We start from the raw sequence: 19,704 nt of genomic DNA on the forward strand, positions 1-19,704 counted from the left end.
GAAATGTGTTTTATCACAGCAAATGCTGCCCCCAAAGCAAATCTCTGAGCCTGGGCATGAACTCCAATCACGTTAATCATTGAATTAGGTTTAACCTAGCCTGACACTCCTGGAAGGTCATTACTAGGCTTGTGCAAATAGCGATTTTTAAGTTTCAATAGTGCTTTTGGTCGAATGATTTCAAATCGAATTTGAATACTGTGTGTCACACATTATAAAAAAAATGGGCATATTTGTCATGATCTTACTAATTTTTTAAAAATTGAAACAAGGCGTGTGCAACCGTTTTTTTTTTTAATAAAAATGGAAACATCTCTGAATAGCAGCAGGATTTGACTTTTGGAAAAATACAAGAGATAACCTGTAAAATATGGCAAGTTTTAAAATTTACCATTCTTCGAACATATAAGCCTGTAAAACAACCTTTTTAACTTAAAAAAAAAATGATGAATCAATGTAGGGGCAATATGTTCATTTAAGGGGGAAGCGGCACTTAGAAGGCAAAATCCGCCTCAAAATCGCATTTTCTCTCTCACCATTTCCGCGTTCCCGATGCCCATTCGCACCTATCAGCAAATTTCGGCTTCGAAATTCTGCTTATTTCTCAAGTTATAACCCATAGAAAGAGCAACTTTGCGCAAGCGGACTTCTAAATTGAAGTGTGAACTAGCCATACTTTCACCGCCGACGGCACGCGAACTACGCGCTCCATTAGCGCCCTTCTGGTTTCATTGGTAGGGTCGCATTTCTAGCTTTTTTTTTTCCTTACCAGTAGACAACTATATGCTCCTTGCAAAAGCAAAAAAAAAAAATAAATAAATCGAAGTCAAAATCCCATGCAGCGCGTGATTCCATTGGTTGCTTTATGCACGTGACCAAAATGGCGCTTTCCGATTGGCCAGGAAAACTCGCTGGCAGTGTCTGCACCATTTTGAAAAGGTATCGCCCTTGCGAAGGTGTCGTGACCCGTATCCCTAACGTGCTTGTGCGTCTTGCTATGCCCGACGGTGCGAAAGAGTTCCGATCGCAGCATCATTTTGCTCGTTCATGGAAGAAAGGAAGACTGGGAAAGCCCAATGGTGCTGCTACTGTGTCGCAGGAGCAAGCACCAAGGTTTGATAACGCCGTCATAACCGAAGGCAGTTCCTCGTCCGTGCGTGGCCTGTACACTGGCCGTATGTTTACTGAAGATTTTATCAATGGAGGAATGTGAGAGATGGCTTCCCTCGATAGCGGAAGTTCTGTAGATTATAACCGTGCCGATGCTATCAGCAACGGTGAAGTGAGCGTAGGCACGAGCCTCCCCGACAGCACGCGCGATGTCGAATCTGGCCGTGTGCAAGTAGACGCTGCTGCAGTCGGTGCCAGTGAAATTTGCAATGTGCGCGCCCGCGAGACAGCCCCGACGCTTGAGGGTCTTTCGTCAGTGTTGGCAACACCGCGAAAAATTGACTGCTTTTTGGAGTTAAGTGGTGCGGCAGCAAGGCAAGATGCCAGCAAGGCAAGACTCAGAATTCACACTAAAGCCTCCAATCGGCAATTTGGAGTTTGGTATCAAAGGAGCAGCTTGCTTCTGTTTTTGCTGTGCAAGCTGCTGTTGCAGAAGCTAGGCTGTGCTTCAACACGGGCAATGTCTGCATGTGCTAGGATTCTAGAGCAGCTGGACATCACGATATTCAGCAGCACAACCCTGAGGGCCAGGCAGAAGGGCTGTCGTCAGAGTGCAACCTCAAATAAATTAAGAGAAGTGCCCAAAGTCTGAGAAACCTGGTCAGGAAGAATCATAAGGATGGGATGCATCCAGATTATGCCCATGGTGTATGTTCATAAGATTTCATTAGTATTTTTTTTAATAAAGGTGTTTTGAAACGTCCTCGTATTCTCAAAACAGCAATTTTGGCACATTTGCCAAATTGGAGGGAAAATAACTTCTGTTCCATTTGAGCTATCGGCATAATTATTTTTTTTTTGCCAGAAAGATAAATGCATGCAGTATGCAATATGCCTATATTGAAGGCAATATACAAATCAAAAACTTTTTTAATTGGGTCACATGCATGACAAGTGAAGGTGGCTTTTTTTTTTGCTGTGAACATTGATGTCCTCTAACTCTTGTTGAAATCGGCCCAGCAAACTCATTTATAGCCTATTGCACTCCTTAAACATCCTACATTGTTTCTAAACTGTTGCCAATGTTTTAATGCTTCCTGCTCAGGTGCTAATTAGGCTACAAACAAAGAACCCAGGTGATACATTGATTGTGTGGTATCTCAGAAACTACTTGACCTTTCAAAAAGGTAATTACACATTTAGAATCTTCACATCTAAATATACAAACCGTAAAAATTTTATTCAGATCTATAGATAAATAAAAATGTTGCCCATCAAGTGTGGCCTCCCTCCTTAACCTTGAAGTGGGGCTTTATGACAGTCAGTTTTCTCCTGGGTAGGTGTTTTCATGGCTTATTACTCCTTTACTGCTGTGAAAGCACTATTGCAAGTAATTACATGTGAATGAATACATTTAGACAGGTGCTTTCACTGCTTAGCACGCTTACTGCAATGAAACCATCTTCACAGGGGTAACATGCAAACTAATATACGTTTATTCCTTCATCTCAAATACTTAGAAATTTTCAATAATTTCAATTCAAATCCAAGGAAATTCGAATAGTCTACTGTTTGTTCGAATATTCGCACAATCTTAGTCGATATGCATTACCTGCACCGCTCTACAAACATCTCAACACGTTCATACGCATATTCAGACTTGTACAAGTTTGTTTGAGAGTACCGTTACTCTACATTTTGTACACTTAGTTTCTTTTTACGCTACGAATGTGCTGGCGAGTTTGGTGCACTGACGTGGTCAAGCACATCATAACGTCACAACTCATAGTCGTTTTTTTCTTTTTGTAAATGAATGCGCTCCACTGGATCGGAGATGTACACAAAGTGGACACAGTGAGAATCGTGTCCATAGTATGCAAACTTCAATGAGGGCATTGGTACAAAGAAGCTGCAAGACACCATAAGGGCTTATCTACGGAATTTATTCCCAGCTTCCTGATCCTCTCTATAGTAAACTCATCAAGTCTTTATCACATCACTGTGCAGGCACAGATGCCCTGAACATGCATCGTGCCCCAAATGGTTTAGCATAGTGCATCCATTATTCTAACCATACCACAGACAGCACAAAACTATATCGAACTAAGTCAGCAGTTTGTGTTTGCTAGAATAATGGGCGTATTAAGTCAGTAAAAAACTAGCCCAGCTAAATGCATTTAGGAGCTTCGCATAGATTGATGGTCAACCATCTGTATTGATCCACACCTACACAAAGGGGACCCCCAATCTGACCATACATCACAGTTACATCAATTGTCCATATTTGATTAAATCGTCATATTATCTTACGTTAAGTAAGATATGATAAATAGATAAATTTCTTGATTGCTTACGCTAATTCACTGTGAAAGATAATAAGAGGTCTCTATAATGGCACTAATCGAAATTTCCATGCATAAATTTCAACTACACCCCCCCCCCCCCCAAAGTATTTTTGATTATCGCAATTCTCTCACAAGCACCTTTGTTTAGAGCGGACACATCCTGCAATCAGGAATTAAAAACACCGAGTATCAATTTGCAGATTCTGCTCCTCACACTGTACATTCATTTTGAACACTTTTTTGACTTGCATGCATCATTCACCAAAGCTAAGGAATCCCCTCTGAACCTGAGCAGCAATTATACTGCTATGGTGGCATAATTGTAAATAATGGCTCTGCATGAATAGGGCATGCATGGCAACCCTATTTCAATGCTCGTAACTACTGTCCAAGTAAAAGCTGGATCCTTACATAAATGTGTGCGACTGCACAGACTGATACCCATTCTAATGAGTTTAATTTACGAGTTTAATTTAAAGTAACACAGTCCTCTTACAGCTTCTAACACGAAAGCGTTAAAGACCTTGTTTCGGAAAAATTCAGGCATTAGCGTCGTTAGTTGTGAGCAAAAATCATCATCATTGCAGGAACAAAAAATCAAAAAAGATGCAAATAAAGTCAATAATAAATTCTGGGTCTGAGCAGAGATCGAACCCAAGTCATTTGCGTGGCTAGCGGGTGTCCTACCACACAGCTACACCTTTGCTTTTGAATACAGTGAAAATAGCTTCCTCTGCCTGAAAATGCAGTAAAAGTAATTCATGTTTTATAAACACACGCGTCCTGTATACATGCTTCCCAATATAACATGACATATTGCCGTAATAATGTGTGGTACAAGCTTACATTGCCATAGGGCATCAGAACATGGATGTATCATGACTTGATGAAAGCCACACATGCTACTGCACCCTTTCAGTCATGTAGTGGGTGCATAGCAGGTTTGAAAAAATTCCACACTAATTTTTTGAAGTATACACTAGGAACACAATATCGCTATTGCGTTCAACTTTTCAAGGCGAAGGTTAGGTGTCCCCCAATTTTTTATGCGTTCATTCATTGAGTCAGCTTGCTAGTCTAGTTCTTGTAAAATGTTTCATGCTTACTCGTGAAAAAGTAAGATACAGGCATTTTTTGGATGTGCTAGTTGACAGATGTAACAAGATATTCCGACTCAAATGTGCAACTTGGCAGGAGTGAACCTGAAGAGCAGCCCCCTGGCATTGAACACTATGCCAAGGACATGCGCAATGCCTGAAACCCTTGAAAAGAGCGAGGTTAAGATCAACGACGAGTAGCGAGACCATCCACCGAGACCACATAATGTGCGCAGTCGTGCCCCCTTCACATACCGAACGAACGACCGAGCGCTGCTGCTCCCGTAGATACTCCCGGAGCTCGGCGCGGGTGGCATTGTCCCAGAGCAGGTAAGGGTTTTCTGTGTTGGCCGTCAGGATCCGCAACAGTTCGGGGGCTGGCAGCACGCCCAGCTTTCTAGCCAGGTACGGAGTCAGCAGCGCGGACAGGGCTGAGCGAGCGGCTGCGTTCGGTGGGCATGCCTCGTCTAGGCCAGCTAGTCGGGCGCAAGCGGTGATGCTCTCTTCGGCCAGTCGGTTGGCAACTTCCTACACAGGTGGAGAAAGACTGAAGGTGAGTAAAACAAAGATTATAGTACAGATTGAGGAAAAAACGTGGCTTGATTGAATACCAGCAAGCAGCCAGTGCCGAAAAAAAATGCTAATACACTGAAATCTGATTATAACAAAGTTGCAGCTTACACAAAAAGTTTGTTATATTTGAAAATTCGTCAAAAAGATTTATTTTTTTCACTATACATATTGCAGAGCTATTTTACATTTACTTCATTAAAACAGACATTTAGTTACATCTAGTTTTGTTATACCGAGGTCTGAGTGCACTATTTCAGCATCTGCATAGGTCCCATGCTAACCCTTTGCAGTCCATTGTGAACATGGCTGCAGCGGTCTGTGATCAGGCACTGCTTGACAAGTTCTTTCATACTCTCATGTGGCGATGTGAATACGGCAATTTGTGCGTGCACAAAGTGCCACAGCCCCATCCCAAATGGCCCTGAAGGCCTGCAAGTACACATACTGGGCACGTTGTGCTGCGAGGTAAGATGGTGCACACCTGTGCGGAGAAGGAAAACATACCACGCCCCACGTTGAAGGCCGTTTCACTCTGGGCATGCTTCACCACAATACATTGTACACACTTCACAATGACACACTACTATACACAGCTGACTTGAGAACTGGCACTGCGTTTCGAAGTTGTTGGAGAGGGTGTTAAGACGTTTATTGGCGGGCACTTGGCGATAGGGTAATAAGAACACAAGGGTAATAAAAGCTGTAGAGATCGCTAAAAATATGTCACTGACAATGCTGAGTTTTATTTCGTGCTGTACGCTACATTCGTTACAAGTACATGCACTGATATGGGTAAAAATGAACACAGTCATTTTGGTACATCACATAATTTATTATAGCTGCGTTAAGGGAGGAGGTGGCATTGAAAACTTTTTTTATTTGTTGACCTACAGCAATGAAATTGGGCATGCATACTCATAAGTGTCTCGAATAGGGAAACATGCAGTTTCATTATGATACCTTGAGTAGTTCTCAAGTTACATAATGCTACATGGTCCAATTACATGGTCTGCTCGTGGAAAGCCTAGCGCTGTAACAAAACATGCCAGGAAGCTGCGGATGGTGTTGATCTTTACTCAAAAGAAAGCTACAGGGTATGGCACTCTCAGAATTCTTTAATAAGTTCTATTTTTTTTTTAGAGATCATCATGGTTGCCGACACACATTGTCAGAAACAGTGGCACAGACAAACCATCGTCTAGAAAAAAAACAGGGCCATAAAATAGAAATTGAAGATTGCTGTACCCCCAAGCAGTGTTCAGGGATTCAGGAAAAAAAACAGAATCAAAATCGGTCCAGTCATTCACGTGCTACTCTTTCCACGAGCAATGCACAATGTCAAAATCACACTTGTGAGAAAAAGCCTGTCGAAGTTTTCGACAGGCTTTTTTCGATGAACTTTTTTGTTTCTCGTTGAATATTGATGAAAATTGGCACAGACACTAAGAATGACCTCACAGTGCTTCCATAAAAATTTTGAAGCAATACCACAAATACTTTACAGAACAGAACAGAACAAAAGGTTTATTGTGCTAAATGAAGAAGAATACATGTGCATGATATACAGAAAGAGGTCCCATAGTCAGAGACTGCAAGGGGACCTCTTGTACAATGTAGAATTGGGATTGATTGTGATGTACATAGCAGGGAGACAGAGCTACAGTAAAATGCAGTTGAAACAAATAAAGTAAGAATATACCCTTGTAATCTCACAGAAACAATTTAAAAGCAAGAATAACGCAATAATTTCAATGACAAGTGATTACAGAACTCAACTCACAATGAACAGGAATCAATTAAGAAACAGCAAAACAGGCTAGTTAGTTGACATGATATGATTTTTTAACTTCGATTTAACGAGAGACAAATTATTTCTTCATTGAACCATGTGGAGGGGCAAAGCATAATGTAAAAAAAAACAGTATTGAGAAAGCTGCATTTAAAGTTTCAACTTTTCCTTACGTCTCTAAAACACCTAAAAATTGTGATCTCCGGTTTGTCTTGCGATATTTGACTTTTCATGATTTACTCCTTTTCATGATTTACAGAGAATAAGTATGGATTTCAAACCAAGTTCTTTGTATGAAGGAGTGGTGTGATAGGTATGACAAAAAAGATTGCAATTGAATAAAACCCTATACTGAAATTATTCCACATATTTTTTGTGCTGAAGTTGTAATTAGCATAATTATGTACTTGATTAAAAATATTCACTGAACTTTTCTTTATTTGGAGAGGTTTATTTCATCAGAAAAATGGATCACACCATGACGGCCTATGTCTTCTTTCCAAATAACAAAGTTATGGGCAGAAGACTGGTGGCACAGGAAATTTTAGCTGTATAATTAATGATGCGAAACGGGTATATAAAAATTCGTGCCCCTGGTTCATACGTGCTCTTTCGCCGCTTTAGCCGTGAAACGCATCATCATACAGCCGGTTGCGGAAACTCTAATCTAAAGCAATTCATTAACCTCGGAACATTCAAAGGCGTTCGCGGCGATATCAAGTACGGCTCCAAGCACGTCTGAATTGCAGCACAAAAGCTTATTGACAGCACTCCATATGACCGTGGGGTGCCCGGCCGCGTGGACAGTGTAGCCGGCGCATAATGCACTTGCCGGCGGCGTTCGGTGTTGATGGGCGAAATGTGCAACTACGATGACAAAAAATCGGCGCGCACCGCGCTTGGCATCGCATTTTCGAATGACGATGCGCAAAACTGCTAGCCGCTGTTCCGAGCAATCCTTGGCAGTAAAGGAGGGGGGGGATGACGAGCTTGACTGTGTTGTCCGCTGCCGATGCGTAAAATGGCCGTATGTGATTCAGTGGAGCTAGCGAGTGATGTGCTGCATTCCTTGCGAAGAACCACGTCGCCAAGAGTGCGCTTGCGCGTCGTTCCTGCCCACAGTCTCGCTGTCAGCACAGTCAGGGCTAAAGCAGACTCCGATGACGCGCCGCACTCGTAGACTGCGCGCCCGCTCGTAGTAACCCGATGGCGCATCCGCTTACTGCTCGTAACTAAAGCGTAATTATATCTTAAGTGATCATCAAGCCGTGAACGCGTCACGAAATAGCGATTCTCGAGAGCCATGTCTTCGTGACGCACAAGCAGCAGACGACAATCTCCCGGAGCGAGCATCGGGCCAATGGCGAGGCGAGCTGAGGGCAACATGGCGGCCACGGCCAATCAAGTTTCTCAAAACGACCTTCGAACATTTGCTTTTTGTGCGCTTGTTGTTAAAGGGAGGAGCCAGCTGAGGCGGGAAAGTTAAACACGGAGAAATGCTCTTTCCGATGAGCCCAAGAAGCCGGCCCCCGGCCCAAGCATCGCGAAGCTATAATTTTTTGAAAATCGCTGTTTTCTCGCCATTTCCAGAAAAAGTTTTCCTACCTAAGTGGGTGAAACGAATTTTCTGAAGCCCTTCTGCGCGGTTCTCAGTGTAGATATTTTGGAACCAGACCCTTTCAAAAAATCGATTTTTTTTGCCATTTTTCGCAATCCCAAAGTCGCGTCCCCCCTTAAGTGTAGTGAGCTTCGATTACGCCTCTTGCCAGCCATCAACAACTCAGCAAGCCGAGAATCTTTACTACATTTGAAACAGAAGTTTTACTAGAGAAAATGGGGAATTGCTTGGCCCAAGATGAGCCCACCTACCGACCGCATTTCGCATTCCCCTACCTGTTGATTGGTCTCGAGAGCGCTCTCCACGCCACCCTCGCGCAGCGTGTAGTCGTAGTGGAACGCAGACAGCAGGAGGTGAAAGAGGGACCCGGCTGCCAGCAGCTGGGCCTGCAGAGCACTCTCCACTGCCAGGGCACCCACACACCGCACCAGGGCCAAGCAAAGCTCCGACAGGTGCTGCACCAGACACGAGATCAAATTATTCCTGGGATTTTATCAGCCCGAAATGAGACCCGCTTGTGAGGCAGGCAGTAGAGAGAGACTCTAGATTCATTTCAATCGCATCAGGTCATTTATGGTGGATCTAAGTACTACAGTAGACTCTCACCAAACAGAACCTGAAGGGACTAAAAAAAATACTAGGGTTGCACGAATAATGAATTTTGGGTTTTGAAGCGAATTCGATGCGAATACAATTGCACATCTTCATGAGAGACACTCATATAAGAGACAAATGGGTTATAAGAGACACCACTGTGCCTGCAATAATATACGGGTTTATAGGAAAACAGATAAGAGGTACGCTGTTTATAAGAGACAAGAATTGCTGCCTGGGGCTGCCTCTTATAAAGAAGCTCAACTGCAGTGATTTTAGCAGAATAATTTCAAATCAAATTCAATTACAGTGGACTCCCAGTAAACGGATATCTGATAAACAGAACTTCTGCTTAAATAAAACAACTGCCTCTGACATGATTCGTTTCATCTCTGCATACTGCACCCCGGTTCACCTCTCAGTAAATGGAACTCCTGTTAAAGATAACACATTTCCCCGGTCCCTTCAGGTTCCTTTTAATAAGAGTACATTCTAGTACATGTCATATATGAAAAAAGGGGGCATATTTGTCATGGTCCAACTAAGTTGCACAATATATTTTGAAAATTGAAACAAGGTCTGTGAAAATGCTATTCTTTTTCATAAAAAAAATAGGGGGACATAACTTTAAATACAGTCGACTCTTGTTAATACAAAGTTCACGGGGACCGCGAAAAACTTCGAATAAAGTGGAATTCTAATTAACCACAATGAACGAAAAATACATTTATTTCAAAGCAGTTTATGAGAAAAAATCAGTGATTGCCGTTTGCTTCTGTTTGCTGAATCTTGCAGCAGAAAGCAAGTCCTGCAGGCTGTATATGTGCCTGAGTGCTTCCTCGGCGTTGCTCTCAGCAGTGAAAAACCGCTGCACGAGGGCAAGGCCTGCGGCTACATCAGCAGCTCGCGGTAGTGGCTCACTTGCGGCGTCCTCATCGTCAACCTCAGTTTCGTGACTAGGCTCGCTGGGCCGAACTATCTCCACGATCTCAGCGTCCGACAATGCACCGCACGTTTCTAACGAACTGTCAGTGGCAATGTACTCCTCGAAAGGGACGTCGCCGAGAGCTGGCAGGAGACCATCAACGTCAAGCTCACTTGTGTCTTCTTCCCCCACTCTACAAGACGCGTCATCATCTGCACCACTTGGAATGAAGCCGCACGCCCTAAAGCAGTTCGCAATCGTTTCATCCTTTACGCGACCCCACGCTCGCGCCAGCATATGAATAGCACTGAGAAGGCTCACTTCATACTGACTAGCATTGTCCATACACAACAGCATCCGCTCAAGAAGATGCTTCCTGTACAGTACTTTCACGTTTTTGATGATCCCCTGGTCCAGTGGTTGTAACACCGATGTAGTGTTTCGCTGGCAGATAGGCGACACGTATTGCACTCAAGGGCGGCACATTCATGTGTGCACTGCATTGGTCCACAAGGAGCAATACATTGCTTTTAGACAACGCGAACTTGCGATCCAATTTTGTCAGCCAATCCTTGAATAGGTCTGCAGTCATCCACGCTTTCCTGTTAGACGCGTAGTCGACAGGCAGCGTTTTCACGCCCTTGAAACATCTAGGCTTAGCAGCTTTGCCTATCACGAGCAGGCAACATCGCTCAGTGCCCGTCATGTTCGCCGCTATCAGCACCGACACTTTTTTTTGCTACGCTTCTCTACAGCACAGTCATCGTCCTTAAAGGTCAGCGTCTTCTCGGGCAACATTCTGTAAAAAAGTGCTGTCTCGTCGGCATTGAAGATATCTTCCGGCCGATATACTCCCAAGTATTGCGAAGCTGATTTTCCCTCCACGTATCACATGTTTCAGCGTTGACGGCAGCCTTTTCCCCGTTAACGTTTTTAAACGCCATATCGTGGCGCTGCTTGAACCGTGTGAGCCACCCATCGGACGAAGCAAAGTTCTCAATGCCTAGCATGATCGCAAGCGATAACGCTTTCGCTGCAACGATATCGCCGCTGAGAGGAAGTCTGTTGCTTCGAGCCTCCCGAATCCAGATGAGCAGCACTTGCTCTAACTCCGGGTGGGCGCCGGTGCGCATTCTCTTGCGAAACATCTTGAACTGGTCATTTTCGAATGCGTCCAGTACCGAGCGCTTGTTCTTCAGGATGTTAGACAGGGTATTAGGCTTGATGCCGTATTTCTGTGCAATATCTTGCTTGGCGGTGCCTCCTTGTTCAACTTCTTTGAAAATTTTGACTTTCGTCACCAAGTCAAGCGTCTGATAAGTTCACGGGTTGCCATAGTAAATGCACGTGGAGCTTCGTCACACGTGGAAACGCTGAGTCCGCACACGACCGTAAAGAGATCAACAATGAGGCCCGGAACCGGAACCGCCGGAGCAGCCACTTCGTGATCTGGGGCGCTGCATGCAACTGCGATGCCATCAGCTGACGCTTGGAGCTGCGGCGCTGTGGCGATGCCCTTGGGTGCAGGTCGGACACGCATTGTTGTTTAGCACTTCGAAAACAGGAAATTTAACAAACATTACGATTTCCTCTGGGAATTCGATTGAAAATAAATTCGAATTAACCGAAATTTCAGACCTCTAGCTTCCAATTACCGAGAATTTCTTCCTGTTGATCTGCATGCAAAACTGATGGGACCCCACTCCACTTCCAATTAACTGATAATTCCAATTAAGAGACTTTGAATTATCGGGAGTCGACTGTAGTAGCATAATTTGACTTTCGGTAGAGTGCAAGGGATAACTTGTAAAATACGTTACGTTTTAAAATTTAGTATGCTTAAAGCATATAAGCCGGTATAAGAAGCTTCTAAACTAAAAAAAATGAGGAATCGATGTGAGGGTGATATGTTCATTTAACCTTAAATTGAGACTTCATGGCAATGCAAATTTCTTTTAATTAGATGTTTTCACGCCTTGGCAGTTTTTCACTGCAGTGAATTTTTCTTCACACCGAACTAATGAGATGAAGCAGGACGAACAGTAGAAGTGGCTCAGACAGGCTGGTCGACGTTTCGAGAAGAGGCACCTTTGACCCATCTTTGTCAAAGGTGCCTTGTCATCCCTGGTGCGTTAGTTTTTTTAAACCTTAAAACCAACACACCTAACCTTAAAACCATAGAGGAAAGAAAAAGAAAGGAGGGAGCGTGAGATCACGCAGGCAGCCTTGGCAAGCCGTGCCGTTTTGAAGCCAGCAATATCGGCCCAACACATAACCTTCTACGCAAGATCACGCAAGCAACTACACTTGCCAATTCTTTGGAGTACTGTGCCTGGTGTATTTTATCTGAAACGCGCTAGTTCCATGCACACCGGTCGGATCACGCAGGTGCTTGAAAGACGGATCGCCACCGAGAATATCAAAATCTATCGGCACGCTCTGACTTTATTATCACATGTTGGGCCAACATGGTGAGCTTCGCTCATGTGACGTAATGCTCCCTCCTCTCTTTTTCTTCCTCCAGGTTTAAAACTAACACGACAAAGGTGACAAGGCACCTGAAAACTAGGTAGAAGTGCTGTGAAATGTTTCTGCGACTGCCGAGATGGAGAAAATTGTAGCGCAAGTCACACACACACAAACACACACACACACACACACAAACACACACACACAAACACACACACACAGACAACAACACACACAAATTGCGTTTTCCGAAATTTCGTAGCTCCTAAATGGTACAACCATTCGAAATCGCGCTACTTCGTTAGGTTTTTGCACTCTCTGTGCAAGTCGAAGTTCAGTCAACAGATTACGAAGAACATTGTACACACGTCTCCGACACACAGCGTTGTCTCGTTTGACCTGCTATTTGAGGTGCTGCTTATCGGCACTTCGGACCTTGTGATGAATAGCACCATGGAACAACTCTTCATACCCGCGATCGAGCATGGCAATTCGAAACACCAGGCACCACGGCCATGCACATCACCACAGAGCTTTCTGCTTAAAGTTCTGGATAGACCTAACTCCGCTCCGAACTTGGCGGGCAAGACCGTCGAGCTCGTGGACGTGCAAAAATAAAGAAGCTGTCATGTGCTGACTAGCGTTTCAGAAAATCCTACACTCACGTCGAAGTACAGTCCTCGGCACAGGTCCCTGGACAGCCCCTGCATAATTGCCAGGGCCTGCCGACAAGCTGGGAACTGTGCCGCCACGCCCAGGCAGTGTGCCGTGTGCATCATCACGTCCACCTCGAGGGCGCCCTTCTGGGAGCTGTGGCTCAGCATGTCCACGCTGCACGACAGTGCACGCTCCAACAGCTGTAAGGAGACGAGAAGAACAAATGTTTTAGGCGCGAAGCAGCTTATGGCGGGGGCTATGTCCGTCACTCCCTCGTCCTTCGCGCGGCTTCCACTCCCCACTGCGCGTGCACCGTCCCCTCCCCTTCTCTCTCCTGACGCTCCACCTCTCTCTTCTCTAGAAATCTTCCATCTGCGGAGTGACGCGCACGACAGGTGGTGAAACCGCTGCATACTCCTCAAAACAATTTTTTGCGTATTAGTAAAGGACAGTTTCACAATCCAGAAAACAACATTTTCCCCGCAACATGACGCTTACTAAGCGAGAAAGTGCATGAAAAGAAAACGTGGATGGCGGCGCCACTTTGAGATTGCCGCACTGAACACCGTGACGCAAGGAATTTCGAAGGCGTCTACTGGGTCCTACATAGCACCCAATCTATAAAAATGAAGTACATTATCAGATGTGGGTGCCATAGACTTGGCATACAAAGTGTCAAAAATTTCATCGAGCCAACACCGACAAAATACACAAAATACATTTCAAAATTTCTGATGTCTCGCGTGAAACTTGGGCGCGAAATTTAAGAATTGAAGATTCAACCTTGATTTCCTTTGCTAATAATGATCTTATGATCGTGAAACACATGGCATTAGAGTTCTCAGAATGCAGTCTGTCAATCTAAATTAAGTCTTCTTTACTGTCTCTTTAAGGCAACCAGAGACATAACATATGAAATTTCACGATATTTCACTGAGGCTTAGCCAAGTATGAAAAATATACTTTGAAGTTGGTATTGTCGCATTGCCACCTGGGTGCTGAGGTTGTGGCACAAAATTTGGAAATGAATCTTTGGACTTTATTTTAACTTTTATTAATGTGTGAGAGTGGCCGAGAGAGGGCTTTATGTGACACCATCATCATCATAATCGGGACTTGGCCAGGAGAGGGCACTACGTGATAGCACCATTATCATCATCAGGACTGGGAGAAGAAGGGTTAGGGTTCAGTGTTGGAAATAAAGGCAGTTCGGTGTAGTTGTTCGAAGCGGTGTGTGCGTGATTTAGGCTTAGTTGGTGACAACGGAACCTAATGAAATTACAATAGAGTTCTTAAAGAATATGTTATATTATATTAGGCTAAAACTGATTGATTGATTTGTGGGGTTTAACGTCCCAAAACCACCAATATATTAGGCTAAAAAGAATTATCATTTCACTCCTATGTCTTTTTAATGTCAAAGTGCTTATGACAAACCATCTAGCAACAAAAAAAAGAGGGGGGCTTCTACTGGGTTTCGTAACACCAGGCGCCAGCTGCCATGCCAAGTCACCATGAAGACATTCTCGGTAGTGAAATTCCCAGTTACCTGCAGGCCGCCCTCTCTGCGCAGCTCCTCAACGTTGAGTGGCGAGCAGCGCAGCGTGTGCCAGGCGGTCTCCGTGGCGACGCCCAGCAAGGGTGTGGCCTTGCTTCGCAATTGGGGGTCATCCAACTCCGACTCCATTAACCGCAGCAGCAGCCCATAGCCCGCATACTTGTACGGCTCCAGCTCTGTGTGTCACAGGTTACAGCGTGCTGTGATGCCAAGCCTTGCCCAAGCGTTAGCCCCAAACAAAACAGGCAGCACTAACGTCGTCAGCATGTGGATGGTTTGAGATGAAATATGTAGGCTTGTGCGAATAGTAAATTTTCGGTTTGAAGCGAGTAGTGATTTTGTTGGAATAATCTCAAATAGAATTTGAATAGTATATATCACATATTATAAAAAAAAATTGGCACATTTGTCAAAACCCAACTAACCTCCACTATATTTTTTTTTTAATTTGAAACAAGGGCTGTGCAAGTGTCATTCTTTCAGTTTAAGAAGAAGTGAAAAAAAGTTCAAATAGTAGCTTTCACTTTCAGCAGAATGCAAATGATAAACTGTACAGTACGTTGCATTTTGAAATTTACTATACTTAAAGCATATAAGCCAGTATAATGAGCTTTTAAACTAAAAATTCATGAATCGATGAGACAACAATGCATTCATTTAACCTTGAGGTGAAGCTTCGCGACAATGCGAATTTTCTTTAATAAGATGTTTTCCAGCTAAGCATTATTTCACTGCAGTGAAACCACTTTTACAAGAATTACACACAAGCTGATACAGTAAAATCTCGGTAGAGCGAACACCACTTTAACGAACTTTTCAGAATAACAAACATTAAAAAAAATCCGGCGTCGGTTGCTAATAGTTTCAATGTAAAATTATTTCACTACTACATACTTCAAAATACCAAACTTTTCAGAAAAACAAGAGCGAACTTAGTTCCGCATTATATTGGCAACGCCTCAGTACTATGAACTCATGTTCTGAAATCTGTCGCAACCACCAGAGCGGTACCCAAGCAGACAACACATCAAATGAACGCCTTGCTTCTCGGAAGATGCGTGACGGTGAGGAGAGAAAGAAAAAAAATGAAAGGACTTTCTTTTTTTCTTTTTATTAAATCGCCGACACTGCAGGTTTACAAGCGCAGAAGCGAGGGGCAAGGGCAGCACGGCAGGGCAAGGTCAGCGAGGCAGAGGGCAGAGTGGATGTTGCGGAACAGGAAGCATGGGCGCGAAAAACTTGAAACAGTGAGGAAGCACAAAATGAAATGCGAGGAATTTTTTTTTTAGCTCCGATTTCTTCGGAAGAGACGATGACAGCCGCGACACTTCGGATTTTTCTTATCTTTGTCACTTCTACACGTGATCTAGGAGGCCAAAGGGGTATAGATGTTCTCTGAGGAAGCCTTGTTAATCGTGTTCATCTTTTCGGTGATTACTTATTGCATCCGCAAAGCAACTCGGCGTTCGCACTGCAGTGCTACTACAATGTGTTCACCTCTGCTTGCGACGAAGAAGCGGAAGCAGTTTTCACTAAGAAAGTGAAGAATGTGGATGAGCTGGAGGCCTTTATGCTCCGAAGTTTGTGCTGCACGCGTCAAAAAAAAAAAGACCTTTGAAGAAACGGGCATTTTTTCTGTTCACTTGCAAATTTGTTTTTCATCGTAAAAAACGAGTTCAAGGAACCACGGTTGTAAAGGTAAGTCAGTTTGGCCGGTGGAAAATAAGTATTTATGGTTAAATTTAGGGTTTTCTCTATTACGACCTTTCAAAATAACGAACAAATTGCCACGGCCCCCTGAAGTTCGTTATACTGAGATCTTACTGTATATTTTATTTCATATACTTCGAAACTTCCAACAATTTCATTTCCAACCGAAGCGAATTGGGATACAGTAATATTCTTTCGAATATTCGAAGTATTCGAGTATTTGCGCAAGCCTAGAAAGAAGCAATGAAATTGGCTTTTTTTTTAAATATGATGCCTACCCCCTCCCCCTTTTCTTTCGTTCGAGGGTGTGATGTCGGCAATGGGTTCGAATCAATTTCAACTAGCTTATGTACAGGACTCATGAAGTGAAATGCAACATTTTTCTCTAGTGCAACAATTGCTATGAGCCATGAGCAACTGCTTGTAATAACTGCATGATACCTTTGCAAATATACCTCCTACAGAAATGTATGCTCAGATGTAATGCAAGAGTCAAAATTATTCCAAAACGACATGTACTGCAGATGCTGAGAATGAAAGTATGTGCATTACATTGCCCTAAACTTTTGCATTTCACTTTGAGTACTGTACTTGCATACAAGCAGCATTAAGTAATGTTAGCTAACTGGCAAACATTTGTTTGTATGTTTTTTATCTCATGTTTACAAAAATGGGGAAGACGAAGAGTAAAAAAGTACTGGAAACATGATCAACGAAAACAGACTGGAAAACCCACTTGTGGTGCCGCTCTCCAACAATGGTCTGCTCTCGTGTATCATGGAATACATGTTTCGCCACCCCTCACATAGGTTCATATGACTCATGCCTTCCAAGAAGCCATATTGCCTTGCGGAAGGTCGCACCTTTAGCGTGCCGGCTGAAAAGGATGGCCTGCGTTTTGAGCAGCAGCTGAAGGTTGATGGGGTCGGGACCATCAGAACAGCGTTGTGTCTTGTCAGACAGCAGCTCGTATGCCTTGTTGACCTTCTCAAACTGCTCCTGTGGGTACCATCCAAACGAAACGTGTGTCATGACTCGGTACAAGAAAGCTTGGAGAAGAAAAAAAAATGTAATGCAAGAACCAAGCTGCAAACCTTACCAGTTCTTGAGAACATAAAAAACTCGAGGATATAAAGTCAATGAAAAGTATGATAATGCATCAAAACACAGTCCACGCTCGTTAATTCAAACTCAAAGGAACCTGTAAATTTTTCTTAAATTATCAAGAAGTTTGAATTATCACAAGTTCTCAGATATATGACTATGGGTGAGGTGACACCACACATTACGATTAGGCATTGATTTTATCACATTTAAAATTTTTTAAATCGTGTTCAAACCCTAACTTCATGCAATGAACAGAAAGCAGAAATGTAAGGGCCACAAGTTTATTGGCCATTTACTTCTAGACCTCTTAAAGAAATCGTGAATTGCCAACTTTTTCCTTGCTATATATATATATATATATGCCTTCAGCACAAAGCTCTCTATAGTTGAGAAGCATCGCAGTTTACCATGTGTTTGCTTTGTTTAAAAATTTGTCTACTAGCAAAGCCTTCTTCCTTGGAGGCCTGAAATGCTTATTTTTCATTTTTAGACTGCTAGAATTACAGTGCAGACCACTTATAACGTAACCGCTTTTTGCGCGGGACCAATTATAACGTGGGTTTTTTCGACCACCGATATGCCTCTCATAGAACTCAATGTATAGGCCGACCGTTTATTGCGTAGGCGCGCAAAGGAGAATACCGGTTATAGTGCGGAGCTTTTGGCCCCCGACCATAAAATCGGCGAACGGAGCACGGTCGGCACGGTTTCCAGGCGGCGTTCCCGACGCGCCGCAACGTTGGGAGTGTGAGCGGGAGGGCGCACGTGGAGACCGCCGCGAAAAGTCAAACATTGCGGAGGAGAAGAGAGGGTACAGTAGGGAGGGAGTCGGGGACACCTTGGAAGGAGGGAGCGTGTTTTCGTCACCGTGGCGACCGTGGCAGCGTCCAATCCGGGTGTGCGCTGCGCGGAGTGGGGGAGAGAAGCGGTAGCATGCTTTCTTTTTTTTTCTAAACCTCTTTCTTTTGCCTCTTTGGATTTGCTGTGTGCGCTTCGCCGTGTCGTTGCCGTCTGAGAGCCCAGAGCAGGTGTGTTGCGTAGTTCCTGTCGCCATGGCGTCGGCAGCGTCTTCAAGCGGTGTGAAAAAACGCCGTGCCTTATCGCTGGAGATCAAGGAATGCGTCATAAGAAACATTGAGAGTGGCCTGAAGAAGGCGTCGGTGGCGGTGAAATACGGCGTTTCCGACACGACCGTGTCGACCATCTACAAAAACAAGGACAAACTGCGGCAGCAACTGCAGCAAGATTCGTCTTCCCTGTTACGGAAGAGAATACGTACGTAAAAATACGAAGACGTGGATGCAGCACTGTTCAGGTGGTTCCGCGAAGTTAGGGCTCAGAGCATCCCAGTAAGTGGCCCCATGCTCCAACAAAAGGCCAAGTGTCTCGAAGCTCTTTTAGGCCACGACAACTTCAATCCACTCAACGGGTGGATTCAGCGTTTCAAAGATCGCCATGGCATCAGCTGCAAAGTGGTGTGCGGAGAAAGCGGCGCTGTCGACGACGAGTATATCGAAGTCTGGCTTCGCTTGAACTTGGAGAGTATGCTGTCGACCTATACTGACAGAGACATTTATAATGCCGATGAAACTGGTTTATATTATAACCTTTTGCCCAACCGCACGCTTGCGCTGAAAGGCGAAGCCTGCTCCGGCCGCAAGGTCTCAAAGGAGTGCATAACTGTATTGTTTTGCGCCAATTTGGACAGAAGCGACAAGCGCTGCCTCTTTGTCATAGGTAAATCAGCAAGGCCACATTGCTTTAAAAAGTGAGAGTGCCTGCCAGTGACCTACAAAGCCAATAAAAAGGCGTGGATGACGCAGGATTTGTTCACCAGCTAGCTTTGCAAGTTTGATGAGGATATGGTGGCAGAGAAGCGGCGGGTCGTGCTTATCCTCGACAACTGCACGGCCCACAACGTCAAGCCGAAGTTGACCGCAGTCAACCTAAAGTTTTTGCCTGCCAACACTACAGCAAAAAGTCAACCTCTCAACCAGGGTGTCATTGCAACCGTAAAGACGCTGTACAAAAAGCGCATTTGCGAGAGAGTTTTGCTGAGCATGCAGCAGCAGCAGCCTCTTGAAGTGAACTTAAGAGGCGCAATTGACATGGTGGTTGCTTCATGACGGCAGGTAAAGGCCGATACCATAAG

The 19,704-nt window shown here is 44.2% G+C and overlaps 1 protein-coding gene across 1 annotated transcript in view; it reads right to left on the minus strand.

Annotated features, from left to right (window-relative positions):
* Positions 1–19,704, minus strand: part of Rme-8 (receptor mediated endocytosis 8) — a 176,552-nt gene that overhangs the window by 58,993 nt on the left and 97,855 nt on the right. The window contains exons 29-33 of the mRNA XM_037425074.2: positions 17,309–17,444; positions 14,727–14,911; positions 13,186–13,377; positions 8,808–8,987; positions 4,808–5,080 (exon numbers count right to left, since the gene is read on the minus strand). Of these exons, the coding sequence (XP_037280971.2) occupies positions 4,808–5,080; positions 8,808–8,987; positions 13,186–13,377; positions 14,727–14,911; positions 17,309–17,444 (966 nt within the window). The remainder of the gene's footprint in view (positions 1–4,807; positions 5,081–8,807; positions 8,988–13,185; positions 13,378–14,726; positions 14,912–17,308; positions 17,445–19,704) is intronic.

This window comes from Rhipicephalus microplus, chromosome 5 (assembly GCF_043290135.1).
Source record: "Rhipicephalus microplus isolate Deutch F79 chromosome 5, USDA_Rmic, whole genome shotgun sequence".
In the NCBI taxonomy this organism is placed as follows: Eukaryota; Metazoa; Arthropoda; class Arachnida; order Ixodida; family Ixodidae; genus Rhipicephalus; species Rhipicephalus microplus.